Here is a 21,005-nt window from a genome sequence, read left to right on the forward strand (position 1 = left end):
GCCATGAATGGCCCTTTTAACTTGTTCAACTGCTGTCTAAAAGTTTGATCATTCTTTTCTTTCGATTTTGCACAGTGCTATGGAATTCAGAGTTGTGTGCTTTCCCCTTGCACCAATAGAGTATTATGTGAAAACATGAAGCAGAATCTTACTGAGCTGTGAATGGCATGGCCTAAGGTGTGATGGAGGGCTAGAATTGTGAGAGGTGTTCAGCGAAGCCTATGTCAAAGTTGTGATCACATCGCCACATCTTGTTTTCTTTCTTCAAGTGGCATGCTGAGATTTGAATGTTATTACTTGCCAAGTGGCTCATAAATAGCCCACCCCATCGCGAGTTGTGACCTTAGCAACCTAGTTGCCAGGAAACCAGTTGCCAGGAAAAATTGGCATGGAAACCAGAGCAGATTTCATCTCATCGCTGGTTCATGGACAAGGTACAGAGCATAGCACAATGCACCAGCACTAGTTGCATGTACACTTTCACTTCATTCAACACTCGGGGGGGGCATTGCCACCATCGTGGCATTCCTCAGTGCAATAGCAGTGTACCCTACATGGGCAGCTTTGTCTACCAGGGCACACTGGCAACCAGCAGTGGACAACTGCTTTGGGCACATGTACCAAATGAGGAAAGGAATACATTGCATAACTTTGATTGGGCTGTACATCAGTGCTCCCTCTGTCTCTCCACATGTAATCACCTGGTACCTGTACGTATGATCATAGCAAACACACATCCTTTTGCCCTGCTGTGCCTTGCCTTGCAGTGGTGTTCAGTCGGGGGCTTGTGCACTTTGTTTTACCTCAGTGTGCGATGTCAGTTTAGCACCTGGACCATGTGACCCCTGGCTTTGCACTGAACACACGGCATCTGCAAGCAGGCGTAGGGGAGAGATCTACAGTGAGGCCCATGGGGACACCAGTCTGTGCAGGGGTCCCAGCTAAGTTCGTCAACCGCGACCTCCTGTACAAGTCCCAAGCTTTGACCACTGACAGGCATCTGGTCGATACAGGTTGTACTGCAGTGGATTGTGCCGCTGTGCTGCAGGAAGCTGGTTACAGTCAGTCCTTTATCTCCAGTCTGAGTGGCAACTCCGCCACAGTCTGTCTGGGCTGACACTGGCTGGTCACACCACTTGAGCGGCAAGGCGGGTCCGTAGGAATGAGGGTGTGCCCTGGAGAAAGTGTATGACAAGTTGGCACTTGTAGTCGCATGGGCACAGCTTGGGGGATGGTGTGAGAAAATGCAAAGTCTGTGGCCTTGACCATTGGGCACCAAGAGAGGAGAGCATGATGTTGGAAGTCTCAGTAGCACATTAACAGTGAGGTGGATGACCATTGTGCCATTCTAGTCACATGGACAGGGCGAAGTATTGAAGACAGTGGCTGCAAAGGGGCTCACAATGGGTGGGGTGAGTAAGCTGGCCGGTCACAAACCTGGCTGCATCTAGACTCGGTAGCTGGGTGTTCTCTGGAGAACAGTTATTGTCCTGCAATACATGCTACATTGGCCGCACAGGGTTCCTACTCCCTGGCCATCTCACAGCATTGACTGTCTCGGTTACAGCTCTCTTTCGTTGTCACTGCTAGGGATCTCCTACAGACGTAGACTCCATACACACAGGCAGCCAAACAGTGGTCAAAGAGTAGATGTCTGGTAACACCAACCGCCTTCCCCCTGCACCCCCCCCCCCGCCCAACCCCCACAACCATGTGATGTGTGTCACTCAGCTTCGTACTAACATAAAAGGGGCACATTTGTAAGATGCAAATGAGTGATATGGCTGTTAGGGCTGACACACGTGGGTGAAAGGTGTTGAGATGTTCAGAAGGAGTGAGGAGGCAGTACAGAGGGTATATAAGGTTAGTGTTGTATGAGGACAGAGGGTAATGAGAATGAGTGAAGGAAGGTAAGATGGAGCTGAAATTGTTTTGATTCTTGCTGTGAGAATTTAAATGACAAATCGTGGTGAATTTGATGAGATGCAGAGAGAAAATGTGCTTGGCTTTGCAGTGAGAATCACCACATCACACACAACGAGTCTTGAACTCAGCCAAAACAACTGTAGGATTCAGCCCAGGGTTTTGGTTAATGTGTAGGTTTCTGTCTATAATAGAAAACATCTCTTAGGGGATTTTTCTGGCTTTGTGACAAGGTGAATGTGATTGCTGGGTTTAGTGAATGTAAGAAATTCTGGCATACCAGAGCAAACAACTGTAAGAACTTAAATATTTTAAATGAAAGGACAGTGAGTAAACATTTTGTCCCCCGATTTTCTGATATTCCTCATGCATGATCAACCTGGGTATAAACCCAAAAGAATTCACAAAGTTTGTATAATCTTTATTTGAATTTGGTTCATCTGAGTGGCTAAAAAATTGTTTTTGGGGAAAAGGTTTAAGAAGTAAAATAAAATTCCATTCCCTTTGGATCAAAATTTAGATCCTCCTCTTGTTTACTGGTTGTTTTTTGGAGTTGGAAGTAAAAATAAATAGGACAGGAAAACCGGGTCTGACTCTGATAGTCGAGAACTCTCTGACATTTGAATCTCTTTCATCCCGAATCTGAGCAGCCCACAGTGCCCTCTGCAGAACTGACTGCTGAAAACACCTTTCACATCACCTAATTTAAATGCAAACTTGAATTCTGCTCCTATTCTGCCGATGGCCACCTCAATATAATCTACCCAGAACTGCAAAGTAAAGGGCATTGCTGATTATCACACAGCGCTAGTCCAGCAGAAGTTCCATCTAAAGTCATATCCTGAAGTTATATTTCAGAGATATTAGGAACTGCCGATACTGGAGAATCTGAGATAACAAGGTGTAGAGCTGGATGAACACAGCAGGCCAAGCAGCATCAGAGGAGCAGGAAAGCTGACGTTTCGGGCCTAGACCCTTCACAGGCCTGCTGTGTTCATCCAGCTCTACACCTTGTTATCTTCTGAAGTTGTTGCCATTGTTTCAACTTTAGTTGCTCAAGACATTTCTTTTAAACTGTTTATTTGGGGTTTGCCTTGAGGCCAATCATATTTGAATCTTCTTCCAGTTTGATATCTTAAACTTTAGAGTTAGTACTGTTGTATCCTAAAGGATTTCCTTTTTGCTCTAATAAGGCAGAGGATGTTATCAAGCTGGAGAGGGTTCTGAAGAGATTTACCAGGATGTTGCAGGGCTTGGAAGGTTTAAGTTATAATGGCTGGATAGTCTGGGACTTTTTCTTCACTGAAGCTTAGGAGTATGAGAGATGACCTTTATAGAAATTTATAAAATAATGAGGAGTATAGATAAAGGTAATGGTAGTTGTCTTTTCCTTAAAATGGGGAATTTCATGGCTAGGGGACACTTTTTTTTAAGGAAAAGGCGAGAGACTTAAAAAATGACATGAGGAGCAATTTTTTTTTACACAGATGGTCATTTGCGTGTGTAATCAACTTCCTGAGGATGTGGGTGGAATTACAATGTTTAAAAGACATTTGGATAAGTACATGAAAAGGAAAGCTTTAGAGAGATATGGGCCAGGAACAGGCAGGTGGGACTATTTAGTTTGAGATTATGTTCGGCATGGACTGGTTGAACCAAAGGATCTGTTTTTGTGCTGTGTGATGCCATGATTGTAGGAAGCGACTGAAGAAGAACTCTGTCTGGACACAGGCACATACGAACAGGGATCCACACAACTGCATTCACTGCCTGAGACACTCCTATCCTAAGCAGTCAGTACTGTGTGAGAAGCCTACATGTCTGTCATAAAACAGTACTTGCATTGCCTTAAGTATTTGCCTAGACTTGAGCTAGTTCCAATGGGCAATGTGTTGAACAAGACAGTGACCATAACTGCAGCTGTCAATTTTTTTATGTTTCGCTGTTCCCTCAGAGGATGTTAGAGGATGTCATTCAATCCCAATGAGTTGTAGATTAGTTTGCTTCAGTGATCACTGTGTTGCTTTCTTGAACTTGTTGGATCATCGCCTTTCTTATGAATGTTGTACTTCAGCAAGAAAGGGCTGGCCAACCTTCCCAAGTGGTAGCTGCATGTACAAGTGGACATTGATCCTATGCCTAGCACCATAGATGTTCTTTCCCAACATATTACTTACTTCCTGACCACAAAGGCTGTTAAAGGGAGTTAAAACTACTCTCCACCTATCTTCTCCTCTATTCATCTTCAGTCCGCCTTCCCCTCTCCCCCTATTTATTTTAGAATCGTCTCTCCATCCCCCTTTTCTGATGAAGGGTCTAGGCCCGAAACGTCTGCTTTTGTGCTCCTGAGATGCTGCTTGTCCTGCTGTGTTCATCCAGTCCCACACTTTGTTATCTTGGATTCTCCAGCATCTGCAGTTCCCATTATCTCTGAGTACATTGGACTGATCGCCAATGCACATAAGTTACTGCTGAAGATTGGGAGAGCTTTGTTGCATTTCGAGTCAGGGGTGGCTGTGAATATTGGACCATCATGCAGGTTTGATCATGGACAGAGTGAATCTCATACAAGTAGAGTATGGTTTTTCCGACTAGAACCTAACATGCTTCTTGACTCCCCAGAGTCTACTCCTTCCAATGTGCCAGCATTTGATGACTTCTCTGTTGATTACCTTCCCTTTACCCTTGAACCTTTGTGGATTGGATGGCTTTTACCTTCTTGCTTCTCCAAATGCACACACTTTGCCCTGATACAATTCAAATAGACTCTAAAAAGGAAAACAGATCTAGCCTCCTGTCAGGTGGTGATGTTCCTTTCTGGCCATCTTCTGTTATTTAGTAAAAAGCCCTAAATCACAGACTGAAATTGATGTGATTACAGAAAATAACTGAGAATTTTCTTCAGTTGTTTGTGGAGAGTTGTAGCTATTAATGTGGAACATTTAAATATCCAGCTCTTGCATCGAAAGAGTCAGATTTCAAACTTTGCCTTTGTTAGTCCCTCCACAAATGCTGCTAGAGCTCTGAGTTTCCCTCAGATAGCTTTGTTTCAGAGAGCCAGCATCCTCAGTATTTGGCTTTTGTTTGAGTTTTAACCGGTTAATAGAAAACTATCCCAGTATAGATTTTCTACGACAGTGCGCTGAATTGATTATGTGTGAATTTTATTTTCAGTGGAAGGTTAACAATTAAAGAGATAGCAATGTAATATTGTCTACATCTATAATGGAGTGTGATATTGCCATAGATGCATTTAGAACTCCAGCGTGTTCTGACATTTTGATATGTTGTATTTAGTTATTGTTGCAAATTTCATGCCTGTCTTAGATATTTTCTCGGGTACAACGGTGCTGGTCACATGCTAAGCATTCTCATTGTTTGGTTGTTAATTGCTGTACATGTAGAACATGTAATTTGGCCTCAGTCCTCATGAATGCTGAGGGCTGAGGCCAAATATTGGGTGTTAGGCCTGTTCCAGTGGCATGGAATCCATTGGGTGCGTGGGTCAGGATTGGTGCCTGAATTGTGGATCAGAAATAGCTTAGAACTCAGTGAGTGGGGATGAGAAAGAGGGGCTGACAATGGATGAGGGCCACGATCATAGTTTGGGTGGTACACAAGCAGAGAGACCTTGGTTAAGATCCAGACAGGGGCTGGCTTTGTGAATCCTATGGTCTGATATCTGAGATCATGTTAAGGCCGTATCTGGGATCCTGTTTTCACAGCATGGCTGTTTAACGTAGCATCAATAGAAGGAACCCTGTTCCTCAGAGATTAGTGTTCAGGTCATTACCTATTCCCATTTTTGTAGTTGATCTCACAGCTGACAGCAGCTGGTACTGCCATAAACTGAAAAATCTAGGTGAAGGAATCTCAAAATTGGATCTGAGCTTCTTCTTCCCTAATGCAAAAGGCCAGATGCCTACTTAGATGTGGATAAGGGACTCTCCCTTTTCCGGTCATAAGGTGCATGGGTAGTCTAGAGCTGGATGGAGGTGCACACATGCTTTCTCTTCACCATAGTTGAGTCTTGGAATGCTATTTTCCAGAAAAGGCAAGAAAAATGGTGTGTGAGAATCCAAAAATCAGGTTATTGTCATTGAGATACACTTCAGCAATTAAGTTCTCCCTTTGCAAAATGCCAGCTGACCTTCTCACCAACAGGAGTTAATAGCATCATCTGCATGAATTTGCATTTCACAAATTATATAACTTTCTGGAATTAACAGCCTTGGCAATTTATTTGTTCCCAGTTGAGAAACGTAACACTTCTAATACTTGACCTCATGTGACAGGCCGCGTGCACCCGGCTACTTGCTCGTTGGCCTCCAAACCAGGTGTGCTATTTACCTTTGCTCCTGCTGTCGAAACTTTGTAAGTGTTTCTTTTCTTCATTCTTTCTGTAAGGTCTCCAACTGGAGTAGATGTATCAAAGGGGTCCAAGACAGTATGTGCCCACTGGACTGTCACAGAACCCAACTGGAGATTAGCAGCACTGCCATTTGTACTTCCCAGGTGACAGGTTAGCATAGAAGGCAGCAGTTTGTACCTGGGGGGTATAGTTAAGCGTCAGCGTTAAAGGCCGAGTTGATGAGGGACTTGTATAGCAATGGCGGAGCTGATGCATGTGCCTGCAGTATAGTGCCAAACACAGTTCATGTAGTTGAAAAGCCTGGTGATGTGTGAAGATGATAGGAGAGGTACAATTAAAGGGGCAAAGGTAGATTCTAGTCAGTCCGGAGGTCATGGGTGGAATATTTCTAGGACAGAGTGTTGGTCACAATCAGTCAGTTAGTTAGTCCAATCCAAGTCTAGATCCTTTCGTCACAGCCGTTGGGCAACAGGCAGTCCTGGACATTGAGCAAAATCAGCCCAGGGCTGAGTTTTCTGTCAACAGGACAGTTGTGCCACTCTATCCTGCAGTTATCACAGCTGCTGGCTCTAGTCTGGGGATTGGCCAGCTCTATGAATGTTTACAGTCATAGGGAATGATCGAGTGCAGTCGAGTGACATTTGACAAGATAGAGAAAGTGAGTTGACAGCCTCAAGTAATAGGGTGCGATGGCGTCCAGCTAAACTGTATGTGACTTTGGCCTCGATCTGGGAGCATCCATCGCCAGCATGCACACTGGGGGAGGGAGCAGGGTAAGGAAAACAGAGACATTGACAGTAACGTAGAAGAGCTCAATCAAAATGGAGGGTGAAGGATCATTGCAAAAATGGGGATTGCAAAATACTTGGCATGATGTAGAATGGGGGGGTGGATGGATCTCATGCATCTCAGCAGGAGATTGTAACTCAGTGCAACAAACACAGATTCTGAAGCCCACCATCTTCATCCAGAAACCACATGTGCTTTGTGTTTCCAACTTTGAGAAAGTCACACCCAAAGTAGGAGCAGTAAGTAGCATTTTGTTTTGAAAAGGGATGGAGTTGATGTTTGGATTGTTCAGCCAACTGAAGGACTGCTCCAGTAACCAACAGTCTAAAGATGATACAGTTTTCAGCATCTGTCTTCAATACCCCTTTTAAAAGCAAAGAGCACCAGATTCTTCATCAAAAAGCCAGGGGTCTAGTCTAAAGTTGGATGCGATTGTTTTGTGAATCCTCTGGTAGTGTCCCTGTTTCTGGGCCAGGAGGTCTGGATTCATGTCCCACCTCAGGATATAATGGCCATAGAGGTACACTGTAACATGATCAAACAGGTAGAGTAAAAACAACTGTAGCTCATACTGTCCAACTGTGACCCAATAGCATTGAAGTACATTGTGAAAGTGCATTGTCATCTGATCACAATTAGTGATCTCTCCGGTCTATAATAGTAAATAGAGCAAATGACATTCACTCAAATAGATGATGGCAGCCCGTTATTAGGATTTCAGGCCATGACATTGTGGCTACCATTTCCTCACAAGCAAGACGAAGGGGGGTAGCAGAAGTCGAGAGAGGTAGCGGCATGTGCGGGGCAATCCTTGAAGCTGCTTTGTGCCAAAGCACATTGTCCATTTTTAGGGCAGCACAAATGAGGCCAGGAGCACTGTTGTGTGTGGGATGGGAAACAATCAGGCTTGAACTTATTCAAGCAGGAGCAGATGCCTCCAAGTGCCTGAGCTGTTGATGGCAAGGAGGAGTCCTCTAAAGTCGTGGAGCAACACAAGATCACACGGCGTGCATGCTGGTCAATGACCTGGCCAGGTCTGTGGGGGAATGACCGGCAGCTTCATGAGGAAAGGTAGCAGGTGTTAAATGCCCCCTTGATAGCACTGTGTGCTTTCACTCACTTTTTTTTCAGATTTCCTGAAAGCAAAAGGGACCATGACACAGATCAACGCTGTTATTTGCCTTTTGCTCCTATTTCTCCAAAGTAATTGCTGCCAAAGATTGTTACGAAAACAACAGCAGCTATCATGTCAAAAGGAGAAATCTTGTGTGAAGGAGGATCTCCAGGCTTCGATGTAATTCTCTGTTAGACTGTAGAAGACACCTCATGATATCCTGAGCCACTGTCTGCTGGATGAGGACTTGGAGATACGTGGCCCAAATGGTAACCTTATCCCAGTAGCTCGAAAGGTTACAGCTGCCTTTAACTTTCTGTTGCCAGTGTTTGTTTCAGCAAGCGAGTCTGCGGCATTTCACAGACAACATCTCATAAAGTGCATCTGGGAGATCACAAATGTTGTCCTCCTGAGAGACCGCCTATTCATTTTGTTCCTTTTGACATGGGGAGTCTTGCAGTGCATGCATTAGGATTTTCTGTCAATGCTGATTCTCTGTTGGTTCAAGTTGCCATCACCTATAGCCACGTAGCAACTGGAATGTCTTCTCATCAACCAGCAATCTTTGTCAATTCCTAAAATTCCACCTCCCTAATGCACACAGCAGCAAGATAATGTTGTGTCAGATTCCAAGGAGATGCCATCGACCCTGCGCCTCTCCTAGTCACCAGCCTCTTTCACAGGGCCTTTGGCATGTCTGTAGAGGATTGCTGGATGACAAGGGATACTCCCCTCCAAACCTGACTGACAATATATCTCCGAAATCGTCAGGCCAATGCCAGGGAGAGGTACAATGCTGCACATGCCTCCATGACGGCCATTTTGGAGCAGGCCGTAGGCTTTCTACAAATGAGATTCTGATACTTTGACTGGTCAGCTGGTCAGTGTGCCTGAAACAGTGCTCAAGATCATAGCAGTGTGCTATACCCAAAACACAGTCTCAGGGGCCAAAGGTATATGTGTTGGTAGAGCAGCAGATGCAGGAGTGAGAGGAACCTTTAAGAAGGAAGGTGAGGTTGAAGATCTTAAACGGAACCAGAATAACTATCGGAGAGATGATGAAGACAGGACAGTATCCCACTGAGGCAGAGATTCCAGAGGCAATGGCATAGCGATCCACTTCCATTGTGACTGAGTTGGCCAGGAGCATTTTGTGTATGTTTTCTGTTTTCATTTATAAATTTCTTTTCATAAAGCTGTGGCTTCTGCCTGTCTCTGTCTCGGTCTCTCTTGTTTCCACAGCTGGTCTGAAGGGAGCCTGCTGACTGGTGTCTTTGAAGATGTTGGTAGGTGTCTGACACATCTGGGCCTTGACAGTGCTGGTCTGTTCAGAATCTCCACACAGGAGCAATTTCGGTCTCTCTCAGCTTAGCTGCTGCAGGCACTGAAATGGTGGAGGGGCAGAGAGGGGCAATACTGTTCTGAGGTACCTGTCTGTCTCTCCTCCTTCTGTACTGTGTACGTGTGAAGTGTAGATGAGGTGCCTTGTCCCCCTCTTGCTTTGCTGAGTTTCCATGGCTGGAGTTGTGGCATGCAGGTTCCAGCTCATATCGAGAAGGCACTGTTTGTCACTCTTTTTTTCCGTGCAGCTGTCTCTGTGATGTCTTTCGGAGCCTCTACAGCAGGCAGACAATGGACAGATTCCTGCGTTGGTTGTTTCAGTCTGCCAAGTGTCTCTGGGAAACTTGTCTGTTGCTCCTCTGCCTTTGCTTGCAGGTTGAAGATGTCGATTAAAGCCAAGCACAGAAGCATTTCTCCTCCATGGGGCTGAGTACGTCCCCAGTCTCTGGCTGTCCTCGAGCATCAGACACCCCGGGAATTTCTTGCTTCACTGGCTGCAGCGATATGCCCACCAGATAGTGACCACAAGTTTACTTGAGCTCATGCACCCATCAAGTTCATTGTCTTTGTGCTGGCAAAGGGTACAGGTGAATTCTTGGCCAGTGCCCTCATGGGTGCCAGAGTTTTCACCATCTGAGATAATGGTGCAGATGCTGGGGGTTGGGGACAAGGTTGTGGCTCCTATCTGGCATTAGTGCTAGTAGAAGAGGAGACAAAGATGTGTTGATGAAGATGCATTATACATGATGCAGACCAATGTGTTTTACCTTCTTGTGCATCCAAGAAGAGCAGCCGTGATGTTGCTTACAGAGCTACTAGTACATTCCTGCCTCCCCACCACCGAGTTAGTCTTCCCCACCAAGCTGAACAGTCTGCTTCTTGAAAGGGGTGAGAACTTTGTGGAGTACCACTCTGCCAGTCTTGGCCCTTTTAGAGGGGCTGCAGGTGAGCTTCTCCTTCAGTGAGATTACAAGAATGATCAAGTGTAACTGCAATGGGTACAGGAGAACCTTCTGAGCATTCATAGCCATGCCAGCTGGCGAACCCTCATAGGTAAGCAAGTAGGATGCATAGTGCCCAAGAAGGGTTTGTACTTTAAGAGCATGAGGTGGCTTTGAGCCCTTGAGTACACAAGATAAATATAATGGTGAACTGTTCAGGCTATGATTGTTTGTTTGTGACAAGCCTGTGCAGGAGCAGAGTTAGACTGAGTGATGCCATTGTGAGTGTGAGCAGTCAGAGAGAAGATGGTGTCCCTTACCATTGCAGAGCACAGTGGATCATTTTCTTCCTGCACTGTATCAGCGTTCACTGGTGAGGTCCATTGCATTCTCCATGGTGGTGACCCAGGATCAGGCTTGGTTAGTTTGAGTGGAGGAGGGATAGGGGATCTTCCTGGTGCCAAAGTGGAGGGTTCCTGAATAGCATCCGACAGAACCTGTAAAGAGACTTCACTAAACCGTGGGCTAGGCTTCTGCTTATTTTGCGATATCATAAAAGTGGCAAGGGGCCACAGACACTGGTCACTGTGAAGCACATGGCTTGCAGTGAGTGAACTGGTGCCCAGGTTGGTCTTTCAATATGGTGCTAGAACCTTTGATCCCACCAGGCATGAAAACTTCCTGCCCATGTGACTTCTGAATCATTTGTGCAAGGTCTCACTTGTGTGAACATGAGGTGAAAAGCAGGTAGTCGTGTGTGATCTTGGGTCATGGTAGACAGTACAAACTTCAACATACTGGACATCAGGCTTTAACTTTTTAGAATGGAAAATCAATCCTTAGCAGCTTGAGTTATAAACAAGGAAGTAGATTTAAGTGAATCAGTGTCTGGGGTGCTGACTTTAGCATGTTACGTGGAGGTCTGCTCTGCTATCTTATGAGAATACAAAATAAAAGTTCCGATCTTATGCTACAGGGGTATTCTTCTGATATCCTGTCCAATTGAGCCAACGCCAGTTAAATGGATTAGTTACTCCATCATTTCATTAGTTTTTCATCGAAATTGCTGTGTAAAACTTGGCTGTGACATTTGCATGCATTACAACAATAGTTATGTGAAAATTATTTGCTAATTTGTGAGGCACTTTGGGACATTCTTTGGATATGGAAGCCTCTATATGACTACAAATTTGTAGTTTTTCCATATGTAGATAATCTGAAGTTTAACAGGTGTGTGTGCGCTTCTCAATCTTTTTAAACTGAGACATTTGGTGTTTTGTGGCAGGTATCACTTGATATGCTTCTTTATTTCACAAGAAACAAGTGAACGAAGCCAAACTGAAAAAAATTCCACAGGGAGTAGTTGAAGCAAATAGCACAGGTTAAGTAAAGATGAAACCAGTTGAAGGTGTTGAGTGTGAAAGCAATCAACGGTTATATTTATAAGATCAGATGATTTGTTCTGTTCCTGGGAAAATCTGCTTTGTTGTTTTGATTGTACCTCAGTCCACAGTCCAGGTCTCAAAGCGTCCGATTTAGGGCAGGAAAGTTGGAGGTCCTCCTTATGGTGTGCTTCTGGGCCTGGCTAATGTAATCATTAACGGGGACAGACAGTGGACCATGGAGAGTCTCACAGTTCCTGACTGCTTGCCCCTCTCATTTGGTTACAGTTTGTACCCGGATATCCTTACAGAGAGAGCACATGGTGCCTACCAACACCCTGAAGCTTTTAGAGAGAGATGGACAACACAGGCATTGGATGCATTATTTCTCGTTCCAATTCCATTTTAATTCAGTTCTCTCCCTCTTTCCCTCGCCTTCCATTCTGTTATTGTTGCACTGCCCCTGGTGGGTAGCACAAGTAATTTGTTAATTTAAATCAGTGACACAGATGCTTTGGTGGTGGTTTTACAAAAGAAAAGATGAAGAATGTGGATGGCAGCTCATAATGTTCACAGTCCATGTAGATTGAATTTAAACTGTCCTGCGTTGTGTTATACCAATATGTAATTCTATTTCATCTCTTTATTAAAAACTGAGTGGCATAAACAAATACTATGTGGAGCCACAGCAAGGCCTCTCCAACACATCATTTTTTAAAATTAATGCTATAATTAATTTTAATTATGTTTTAGTTCATTTTTACCATCCAGTGATTTTAAATAATCAAAGATTGAATTGCTCTATTATTTATTTCAGTCATGCAAGGAAATGCGTGCTAAATGTTATTTTATGGATGTAATAGGCTGGAGGGAGTTTGTCCCCCTCACACAACAAAAGTTGTAGTGAGATAACCAACCAGAAAATGGCCACCCAAACACACTGTCGACATGATCTGTGCCAACTTGATTGGTTGGTCATTCCAACAGTCTCAGCAGCGCCAACAGCTCTGTTGTGGGAGATGCCGGTACTGCCTGCGAGCTCATAAACAAGAAGAAAAAAGGGCGAAAGCAAAATACTGAGAGTGCTGGAATTCCGAAACACAGAAAAACTCAGTGGGTCTGGCAGCATCTGGACAAAAAGAAAAATAGAGTTAACGTTTTGAGTTTGGAATGACTCTTCTCCAGATCTGCAGTTGATGCTGTTTCTTTCCCTGAAGAAAACAAGAATTCCGGCTTACAGTCAGTCCACAGTATTGAGTGGGAAGTTTGGGAAAATTAATGGCGGCGGGGTTGCTGTCGGGGAGTTAGGAAGTAGGCTTTGCGAAGAAAATGGGAGCTCCCCCGGTCTGCAAAGAAAAGCTATTACCCTGTTTCATTCCGCTGATTTTATGAATCCTGTTTTGTTTTAAAAAAAGGGAAAACAACTCCCATCTAGCTGCTCATGCTAACCCCGTTATGGCCAGGCAGCATAATATCAGCTCTTTGAACAAGCTCAATTGAACCTTTAATTATTTATTTGTATATAATGAGCAGGCTATTGATTTTAGAATCCACTCTCAACACCAATTCTGAGAGTAAGTTTGGAGGTGGTGGGCTAACCACCTCATCTATATTATGTGCCCACCCACCAAAAACATGCCATGCATGGGCATGCCATATCCAGCCCAATGATTCTGTTCCTAAGGATGAAGTCAAACAGACTTAGGAAACTCTATCCTACAGGCACAGAACAAAAACAAATTCTTTTTAACATACATTTACAAAAGTATTTTCTAGAAAATAATTCTCTTCTATGGATTACTAATTTTCACTTTCATTTTTTATTTAGGTTTTATTTAATATAACAATTGGGATGACAGATTGTTTTGAAGGCGATAACGACATCATTTTAAAACCTGTTGGATATAATGAAACAACTGTTATTTCTATAAGTAGCACTTGTGCATGTCAGTGCAAAGGACAGAAAGGTTACAGTACTGGTAAATGCTTCAATAAAGAGCTTGACCCAGACTGTAGACTTTGCCACTGTGAAGACAGAGTTGCTAATTCTTCCTGCAAAGAACAATGCCTCATTGAAAATTGTCGGCCGAAAAAAGAACAGCCTGTGTGCAGCAATCGAGGGATCTGCAACTGTGGGAAATGTTTATGTTACCAGACCAATCTAGGTAGGGTGTTTGGAAAATATTGTGAACTGGATGACTTTTCTTGTCCTTATCACCAAGGACGTCTTTGTGCAGGTAAGATGACAACTTCATCAAAATTATTAACTTCTCTGGAGTTAACCGCTAGTATGTTATGCTTTTTATTTACTTACTATTAAATTTATCAATGCTGGTAAGCATTTTGTTGCACTGTCCATTAAAATATCAGACCCTTAAAAGGAATATGTAACACTTTAAGACCTTGCTTGATGTCTTTCCCTAATATTGAGTTTAATACTGTCCTCAATGGATGAGACATGATTACCCTACTGTGATTTGTTGACTTACCTAGTTTCCTCATGAGCGATTGTTTTGAATACTAATAAAAAAAAGATTAAAAGTTTGGAGGAATGGGGCAGTTTTCTATCTATGCCTACTTCGCTCACACACACTGTCTCTCATTCTTTCTCACTTTCTTTTGTGTTGCCGTATCTTTTCATTCTTGTTTTCTTAGTTAGCTTTTGCTCTCAATCTTGCTCTTTTTTCCTCCTGTACTTATTGTCATATTTTTATACTCAGAAATACATCAATGCAGCAACAAAATTTTTTTTTTAATCTTACTAGTAGAATAATTTGAGTGCTATCTTTTATGAATTGCCATTTTAATATATACAAATGAAGTAGGATGATATTGCATTATTTCATTAATAGCAGAATTAAAAATACTAGTGGGATCCACTCATTGATTATGCCTTTTGTCCCTGTACATGTTGAAGCATATTGTCATCAAATCTACAAGAAATTGTAGCATCAATCTTTGATTGGAAAATTGGAAAGTGCAATGACCTAACATGTACAGCATTTTTGGTATTCGTGACAATACAGCAAAGTTTAGACCAATATAAAATCATAGCAAAATAAGGACAGATATTTGACTTTTTATTTTTAGATGGGAACTGAAGTGTATCTGCATGTTTTGGCATAATTAACTTCCATTCTCTAACCTATTTCAGATAAAGACATATTTGCTGTTACCTTCCCTTAAGTCATGAAATTATGTCTAGTGTTACACTAAATAGCTGGTATCTGAGGTATTTCTTAACAAATAATTTTGCTTCTTGCTGTCATATGATTTGGTCCCTGCCCTGTCAAATGTTCCCTTTGTAAATTCCTGTGTCTTAATTTTTCATTCAATTTCCTTACGTCAAATTTCAGCAACACGCTTTGTTGATGAATCAATTGAATCACTCAATGTACTTCTTGAAAATGCATTGAGGGATAAAAAATGAAGTTATTGAAATTCTTTATGATTTTTTTAAAAATGAGAATAACTACACAACCTCAGTTATTTCACCATGCCAATTTTCAAAATGTCAGTTTACTTTTACAACTGTTTTTGCATCAGTAAAGCTTTTATGTGAAGATTTTAGCTTTTCTCAAATAAAAAGAGATTGGTTTGATATTTTGTGACCTGAGCTGTGGCTCCACTTCAGCCAAGTTCCATTGCCTGTACCGGTGAAGTGTGCACCATTTTCCTGAGATGCATTTGTAGCATTGAAACTATCCAGACATTAGAATCCTCCAGCAATATATATTTGATTAGCTTTCAGTGTTTTCTTTTTAAGAAAAGCTAAAGAACACATTAGCAAAATTTTATTCAGGTAAAATTTGTTTTGACATTTTCATTAAAATAGAGATGTGTGTGAAAATGTATGAGGATAAAAATAATCTAATTAACAAAAGTTGTGATTATTTTAACCAGTCACAGCTTTATTTTGTGTTTGAATTATACATTGGACTTCAGAAAGCATATTAAGCTTTGACGAAAAGGGACAAAATTTATGCAAATTCCAACGTAGTTTTAGGGGAGCAGGGAAATCAGCTGGTACCAGCAGTGTTATAGACAGGTCATAGCTTCCCTGCGTTATTACTCATTTGTTTTTGGAATATTTATTTCTGACCAAAAGACCATTTCAAATTTCTCCATTAATTTGTATTTTTGTATTTTCATTTTGTAATTCCTATGCCTATATTTATAATCACAATTGTTCATGTATACCTGTTATTGTAATTATGCTCCCTGATTGTGGTGTTTACTTTATTCAGTAAATTACTGATCTAAGTATAATTCCCTTTACTTCAAAAACATCACGTACAGAGTTGCAATAACTGACAAATCAGAATTCCTAACATTGCTTCATTATTTGGTTAAAGGAAAAAATGGAAAAGAAGCAAGATAATAATTAGATATCGTTGTATAACCAATCAAGTCATATTGTAGATGTGCAGTGGAGACTAGTGGAAAAGTAGGAATCAGTCTACAAACACCAATTGGAATGTCTTAAGATAAAAGCTTTGTTTCAAATGTTGGCAAAATCCTTAAGAAAGTTCGTCAAAAGATAGGGACCAAAATAAAACCTTGTCAGTGACACATGACACTGGAATTAATCGTAGTTATTTATTTGGCTGCACCAGGAAATAAGTCTGTTCTCTTTGGAAAGTTAGCTATATTGATCTCTACTGAATACAACAGAAGTACATGTGAAATTTTGTTTGTTTAGATCCCTGTCTTGGATTTTCAAGATCCTAGTTGAGCCCATAATTTGTTAAATTTACATGGGGATCAGTGACCTATAAAAGAAATGAATTCCCACAAAAATCAACAGAATCAGAAATGGGACTTTGTAGGTTATTTTTGCATTGGCAAGCTGTAACCAGTAGAGTACCATAGGGATCAGTGCTGCAACTCAACTGTTTATCATCCACACAAATGACTTGGATGAAAGGGTTGGGTGTATAGTTGTTAATTTTCCTGAAGACACAAATATAATTAGAAAAGTACATTTTGACATGGACAGAAAGAGACGACAAAGGGATTTAAATAGTTCAAATGAGTGGACAAAAATAATGACTATAATGTGGCAAAAGACTGAATTTGTTTACTTTTGCAGGAAAAGTAATAAAGTAATACATTACTTAAATCGAGAAAGATTGGAAATTTGTGTGCTGCATTGAGATGTAGGTGTCCTGATAGCTAAATCACAAGGTGTTAATATGCAGGTTTAGAAAGAGATTTGAAGGGCATGTCACTTATTTCAAGGAAAGTGGGATAGAAAGAAGTAGTGATGTTTGATTATGATAGTACATGGTGTTGGTCACAGAGTCTTAGAGATCTACAGCTCAGAAAAAAGGCCCTTTGGCCAATCATGCATGGACCAGTAAAAAAAAACACCTGAATATTCTAATCTCACTTTTAAGCACTTGGCCTTATCAGCCTTCGCATCACAAGTGCATATCTGAATACATCTTACATTTTGAGAGTTTCTGCCTCTATCACCCTTACAGGCAGCGACTCCAAGAATCTGACTGCCTTCTGGTGAAAAAATCTGTTTTCTCCCACCTCCAAACCTTCTGCCCCTTATGTTAAATCTTTGCCCCGGTCATTGATCTCACTTCATCAAGGAGAAAAGTTTCCTTCCTGTCTACCCTATCTATGCTTGTCATAATTTTATACATCTTAATCATGCTCCCTTTGGATCTCTTCCACTCTAAGGAAAACAATCTCATTCTGATGAAGGGTCTCGGCCCGAAACGTCAGCTTTTGTGCTCCTAAGATGCTGCTTGGCCTGCTGTGTTCACCAGCTCCACACTTTGTTATCTCAATCTGTCCAATCTCTTTCTAACTGAAACTCTCCAGTCCAGGCAACGTCGTGGTACATCTCCTCTGCACCCTTCAGAGTGCTATAACATCCTCCTTATATTGTGGATCCAGAAGTGTATAGAATACTGTAGCTGTGGCCTATCCAATGTTTGTGCTTAACCTCCCTGCTCTTAAACTGTCTGCCTTGATGAAAAAGGCAAGCATACCATATGACTTCTTAACTACTTTATCCACCTGCCCTGACATTTAAGAGCTGGGTAAACGTGCACATCAAGATCCTCTGATCCTCAATGCTTCCCAGGGTCCTGCCATTTATCATGCCTTATTTGTCCTGCCCAAGTGCTACACCTCACATTTAACTGGATTGAATTCCATTTTCCACTGAGCAGCTGATCTGACCAATCTGTTTCTATCTCCTGTTAATTAAAGCTATCTTCCTCACTATTTACCACTCCAGTAATTTTCAGTTGCAAACTTACTGATCAACTCTTCTATATTCAAGTCTAAATAAGTGGTAAAAATCACAAACAGCAAGGGCCCTAACACTGAGCCCTGTCAAATTCCACTGGACACAGACTTCCAATTGGAAAAACACGCTTCACCCATCATCCTCTGCTTCCTGTCTCGCAACCAATTGTGGATCAAATTTGCCAAATTTCCTTGGATCCCATTGGCTCTTACCTCTGCTGTCAGTCTTCCATGCAGGACCTTATTGAAAACTTCACTGAATTACATGTAGACTACCACAAAAAGATTGTTGATATCCACACATCTGGTCACCCTTTCAAAAATTCATTCAAGTTGGCCAGACATGATCTCCCCTTAATAAAACCAAGCTGACTATCAGAGTCAGAGAGATGTACAGCATGGAAACAGGCCCTTCGGTCCAATTCATCCATGCCAACCAGATATCCTAAATTCATCTCGTCCCATTTGCCATCATTTGGCCCATATCACTCTAAACACTTCCTAGTCATAAACCCTGCAGATGCCTTTTAAATGTTGTAATTGCACCAGACCCCACCACTTCCTCTTGCTGCTTATTCCATATACACAACACCCTTTGTGTTTAAATTTTCCCCATCAGCCCCTTTTAAATCTTTACCCTCTCACCTTATACTTATGCTCTCTAGTTTTGGGCTCCAGGACCCTGGGGAATAGACCTTGTCTATTAACCATATTCATGCCCCTCATAATTTTATAAACCTGTATAAGGTCATCCCTCAGCCTCTGATGCTAACTGCAGCCTATTCAATCTCTCCCTGTAGCTCAAACAATCTAGACCTGGCAACATCCTTGTAAATCTTTTCTGAACCCTTTCAAGTTTCACAACATCCTTCCTATAGAATTACATGCAGCATTTCAAAAGTGACCTAACTAATGTCCTGTAGAGCCACAATATGACCTCCCAACTCCTATAACCAATGCACTGACCAATAAAGGCAAGTGTACCAAACGCCTTCTTCACTGTCCTAACTACCTGTTCTTGATTAATCCCTGCCTCTCCAAATGCAGATTAATTCTGTCCCTCAGATTTGCTTCCAGCACTATTCCACTGCTTACGTTAAACTGCCTGGCCTATAGTTTTCTGGTGTATCTCTTGTTCCCTTCTTGAATAATGGTACCATACTGGTGGGACACATTTGGAGTAATGTGCAGTTCTTAAGTCCTTACATAAGAAGGTGTAATAGCAATAAAGGCAGTTCAGAGAAAGGCCCCTTGACCGAATCCTGTGGTGAAAGGATTGTCCTATGACGAAAGGTTAAACAACATGTGTCGATGTCTTTTGGAGATTAGAAAAACAGGAGATGTTTTGAATGAAACAGGCACAATTCTAAGGGGAATTGATCGGGCAGATGCTTCAGACCACTGGCATTCTGTGCAATGACAGCAAACATCAATGTTTATTCACACCGGGCTAAGATATTTTAATTGTTTACATTTTCTGCAAGAATATTTTAAAGGACCTATAAAGTTGGTCCATTTTTTTGGGTTATAGTAAACGGAGTCTTAGATTTAAATGAAGTGGAAGACACAGATTTTTTAAAAAGTATTTCTTTACTGTTTTATTGTCAATATGCGTTAATTCCTCCTGCACATTGTAAAGTATATGAGCGAATGGATGTCCCACAGCCTGATATTGGACCATCGGGGCTGGTAGAACCTGACACTGGGACTTGGTAGGCCATAAAGGTGGGAATGGAACAAAGCCTGGCATGAGTGTACGCGCTGTGAGAAAGCTTAGCTCGGGGATGACCTGAGAAGGGTTGTTTGGACTTGCTTTTCAAACTATTTCATCATGTAGGCTATGATTTCATCTCAGTTCTGAGGTGCAATGAACTGCATGTCATTGAAAAACTGCCCTGATGACATTTGAAAATTGTGGCTGAACAGGTCATGCTCACGCTTGCATTGGAACTAGGGAAGGAATTCAGGGTGTGGACTCATGACCTGTCGCAAGTCATAGTCTTAAAGCACATTGCTGAAAATCAGGAACATCAGAAGTGTGTCAAGGATCCCTGACTTTCGCAAGAGCTCACAAGTCAGCCCAATAATTAATGAAAATCCAAACCAATGTTTATGATTTTCTGGCCCTCTCAATTTCAGACACAGTACAGTGACTTGTTTGTTTTAATTTAATCTGCCAATTAGTCTTAAAATAGGACTTCACAGTGAGTTACTGAGATGGTGTTGGAGGCCTTTTGTGAGCAGCTCTGAGATGAAGTAGAATGGTAGCTACCGTATGAATGTATCGCCAAACTGAATCAAATCTCTCTCTGAACATAGTGAGCAGTCTTCTGTATCTTTTTTTCAAAACTGTCACGCTTGACTTACATGAAATGTGGAAATGCGTGAACAGCAAGTGAGTCATGACTGCAAGACCAAAATTAATCTTTAGATTTATTTCCTAGCTGTTGTGTAATGACTTGGCAAATTGGTAATGGTTATTTTCACGTTTGATGTAGGTTGGAAGCTGCTGCACATTGATTGCATGTCACAAACATCACCTGACTTTCCCTGCCACTGGAGTCAGTCAAACTTAAGATCATTAAGGCTAATATTTGAATGACAGCTGATTAAAAACTAATAAAATGTGAGGCTGGATGAACACAGCAGGCCCAGCAGCACCTCAGGAGCACAAAAGCTGATGTTTCGGGCCTAGACCTTTCATCAGAGAGGGGGATGGGGTGAGGGTTCTGGAATAAATAGGGAGAGAGGGGGAGGCGGACTGAAGATGGAGAGAAAAGAAGATAGGTGGAGAGGAGAGTATAGGTGGGGAGGTGGGGAGGGGATAGGTCAGTCCAGGGAAGACGGACAGGTCAAGGAGGTGGGATGAGGTT

At 42.1% G+C, this 21,005-nt stretch overlaps 1 protein-coding gene across 7 annotated transcripts in view; it reads left to right on the forward strand.

The window, feature by feature from the left end:
* Positions 1-21,005, forward strand: part of itgb8 (integrin, beta 8) — a 109,103-nt gene that overhangs the window by 67,100 nt on the left and 20,998 nt on the right. For all 7 annotated transcript variants that reach the window (XR_009447219.1, XM_059654611.1, XM_059654583.1 and 4 more), the window contains exon 10: positions 13,691-14,099. Coding sequence is in view for 6 of the 7 variants with exons in the window: in XM_059654611.1 (XP_059510594.1) it covers positions 13,691-14,099 (409 nt within the window). In the remaining variant the exon portion in view is untranslated. The remainder of the gene's footprint in view (positions 1-13,690; positions 14,100-21,005) is intronic.

The sequence above is a fragment of the Stegostoma tigrinum genome, chromosome 2 (assembly GCF_030684315.1).
Source record: "Stegostoma tigrinum isolate sSteTig4 chromosome 2, sSteTig4.hap1, whole genome shotgun sequence".
NCBI lineage: Eukaryota > Metazoa > Chordata > Chondrichthyes > Orectolobiformes > Stegostomatidae > Stegostoma > Stegostoma tigrinum.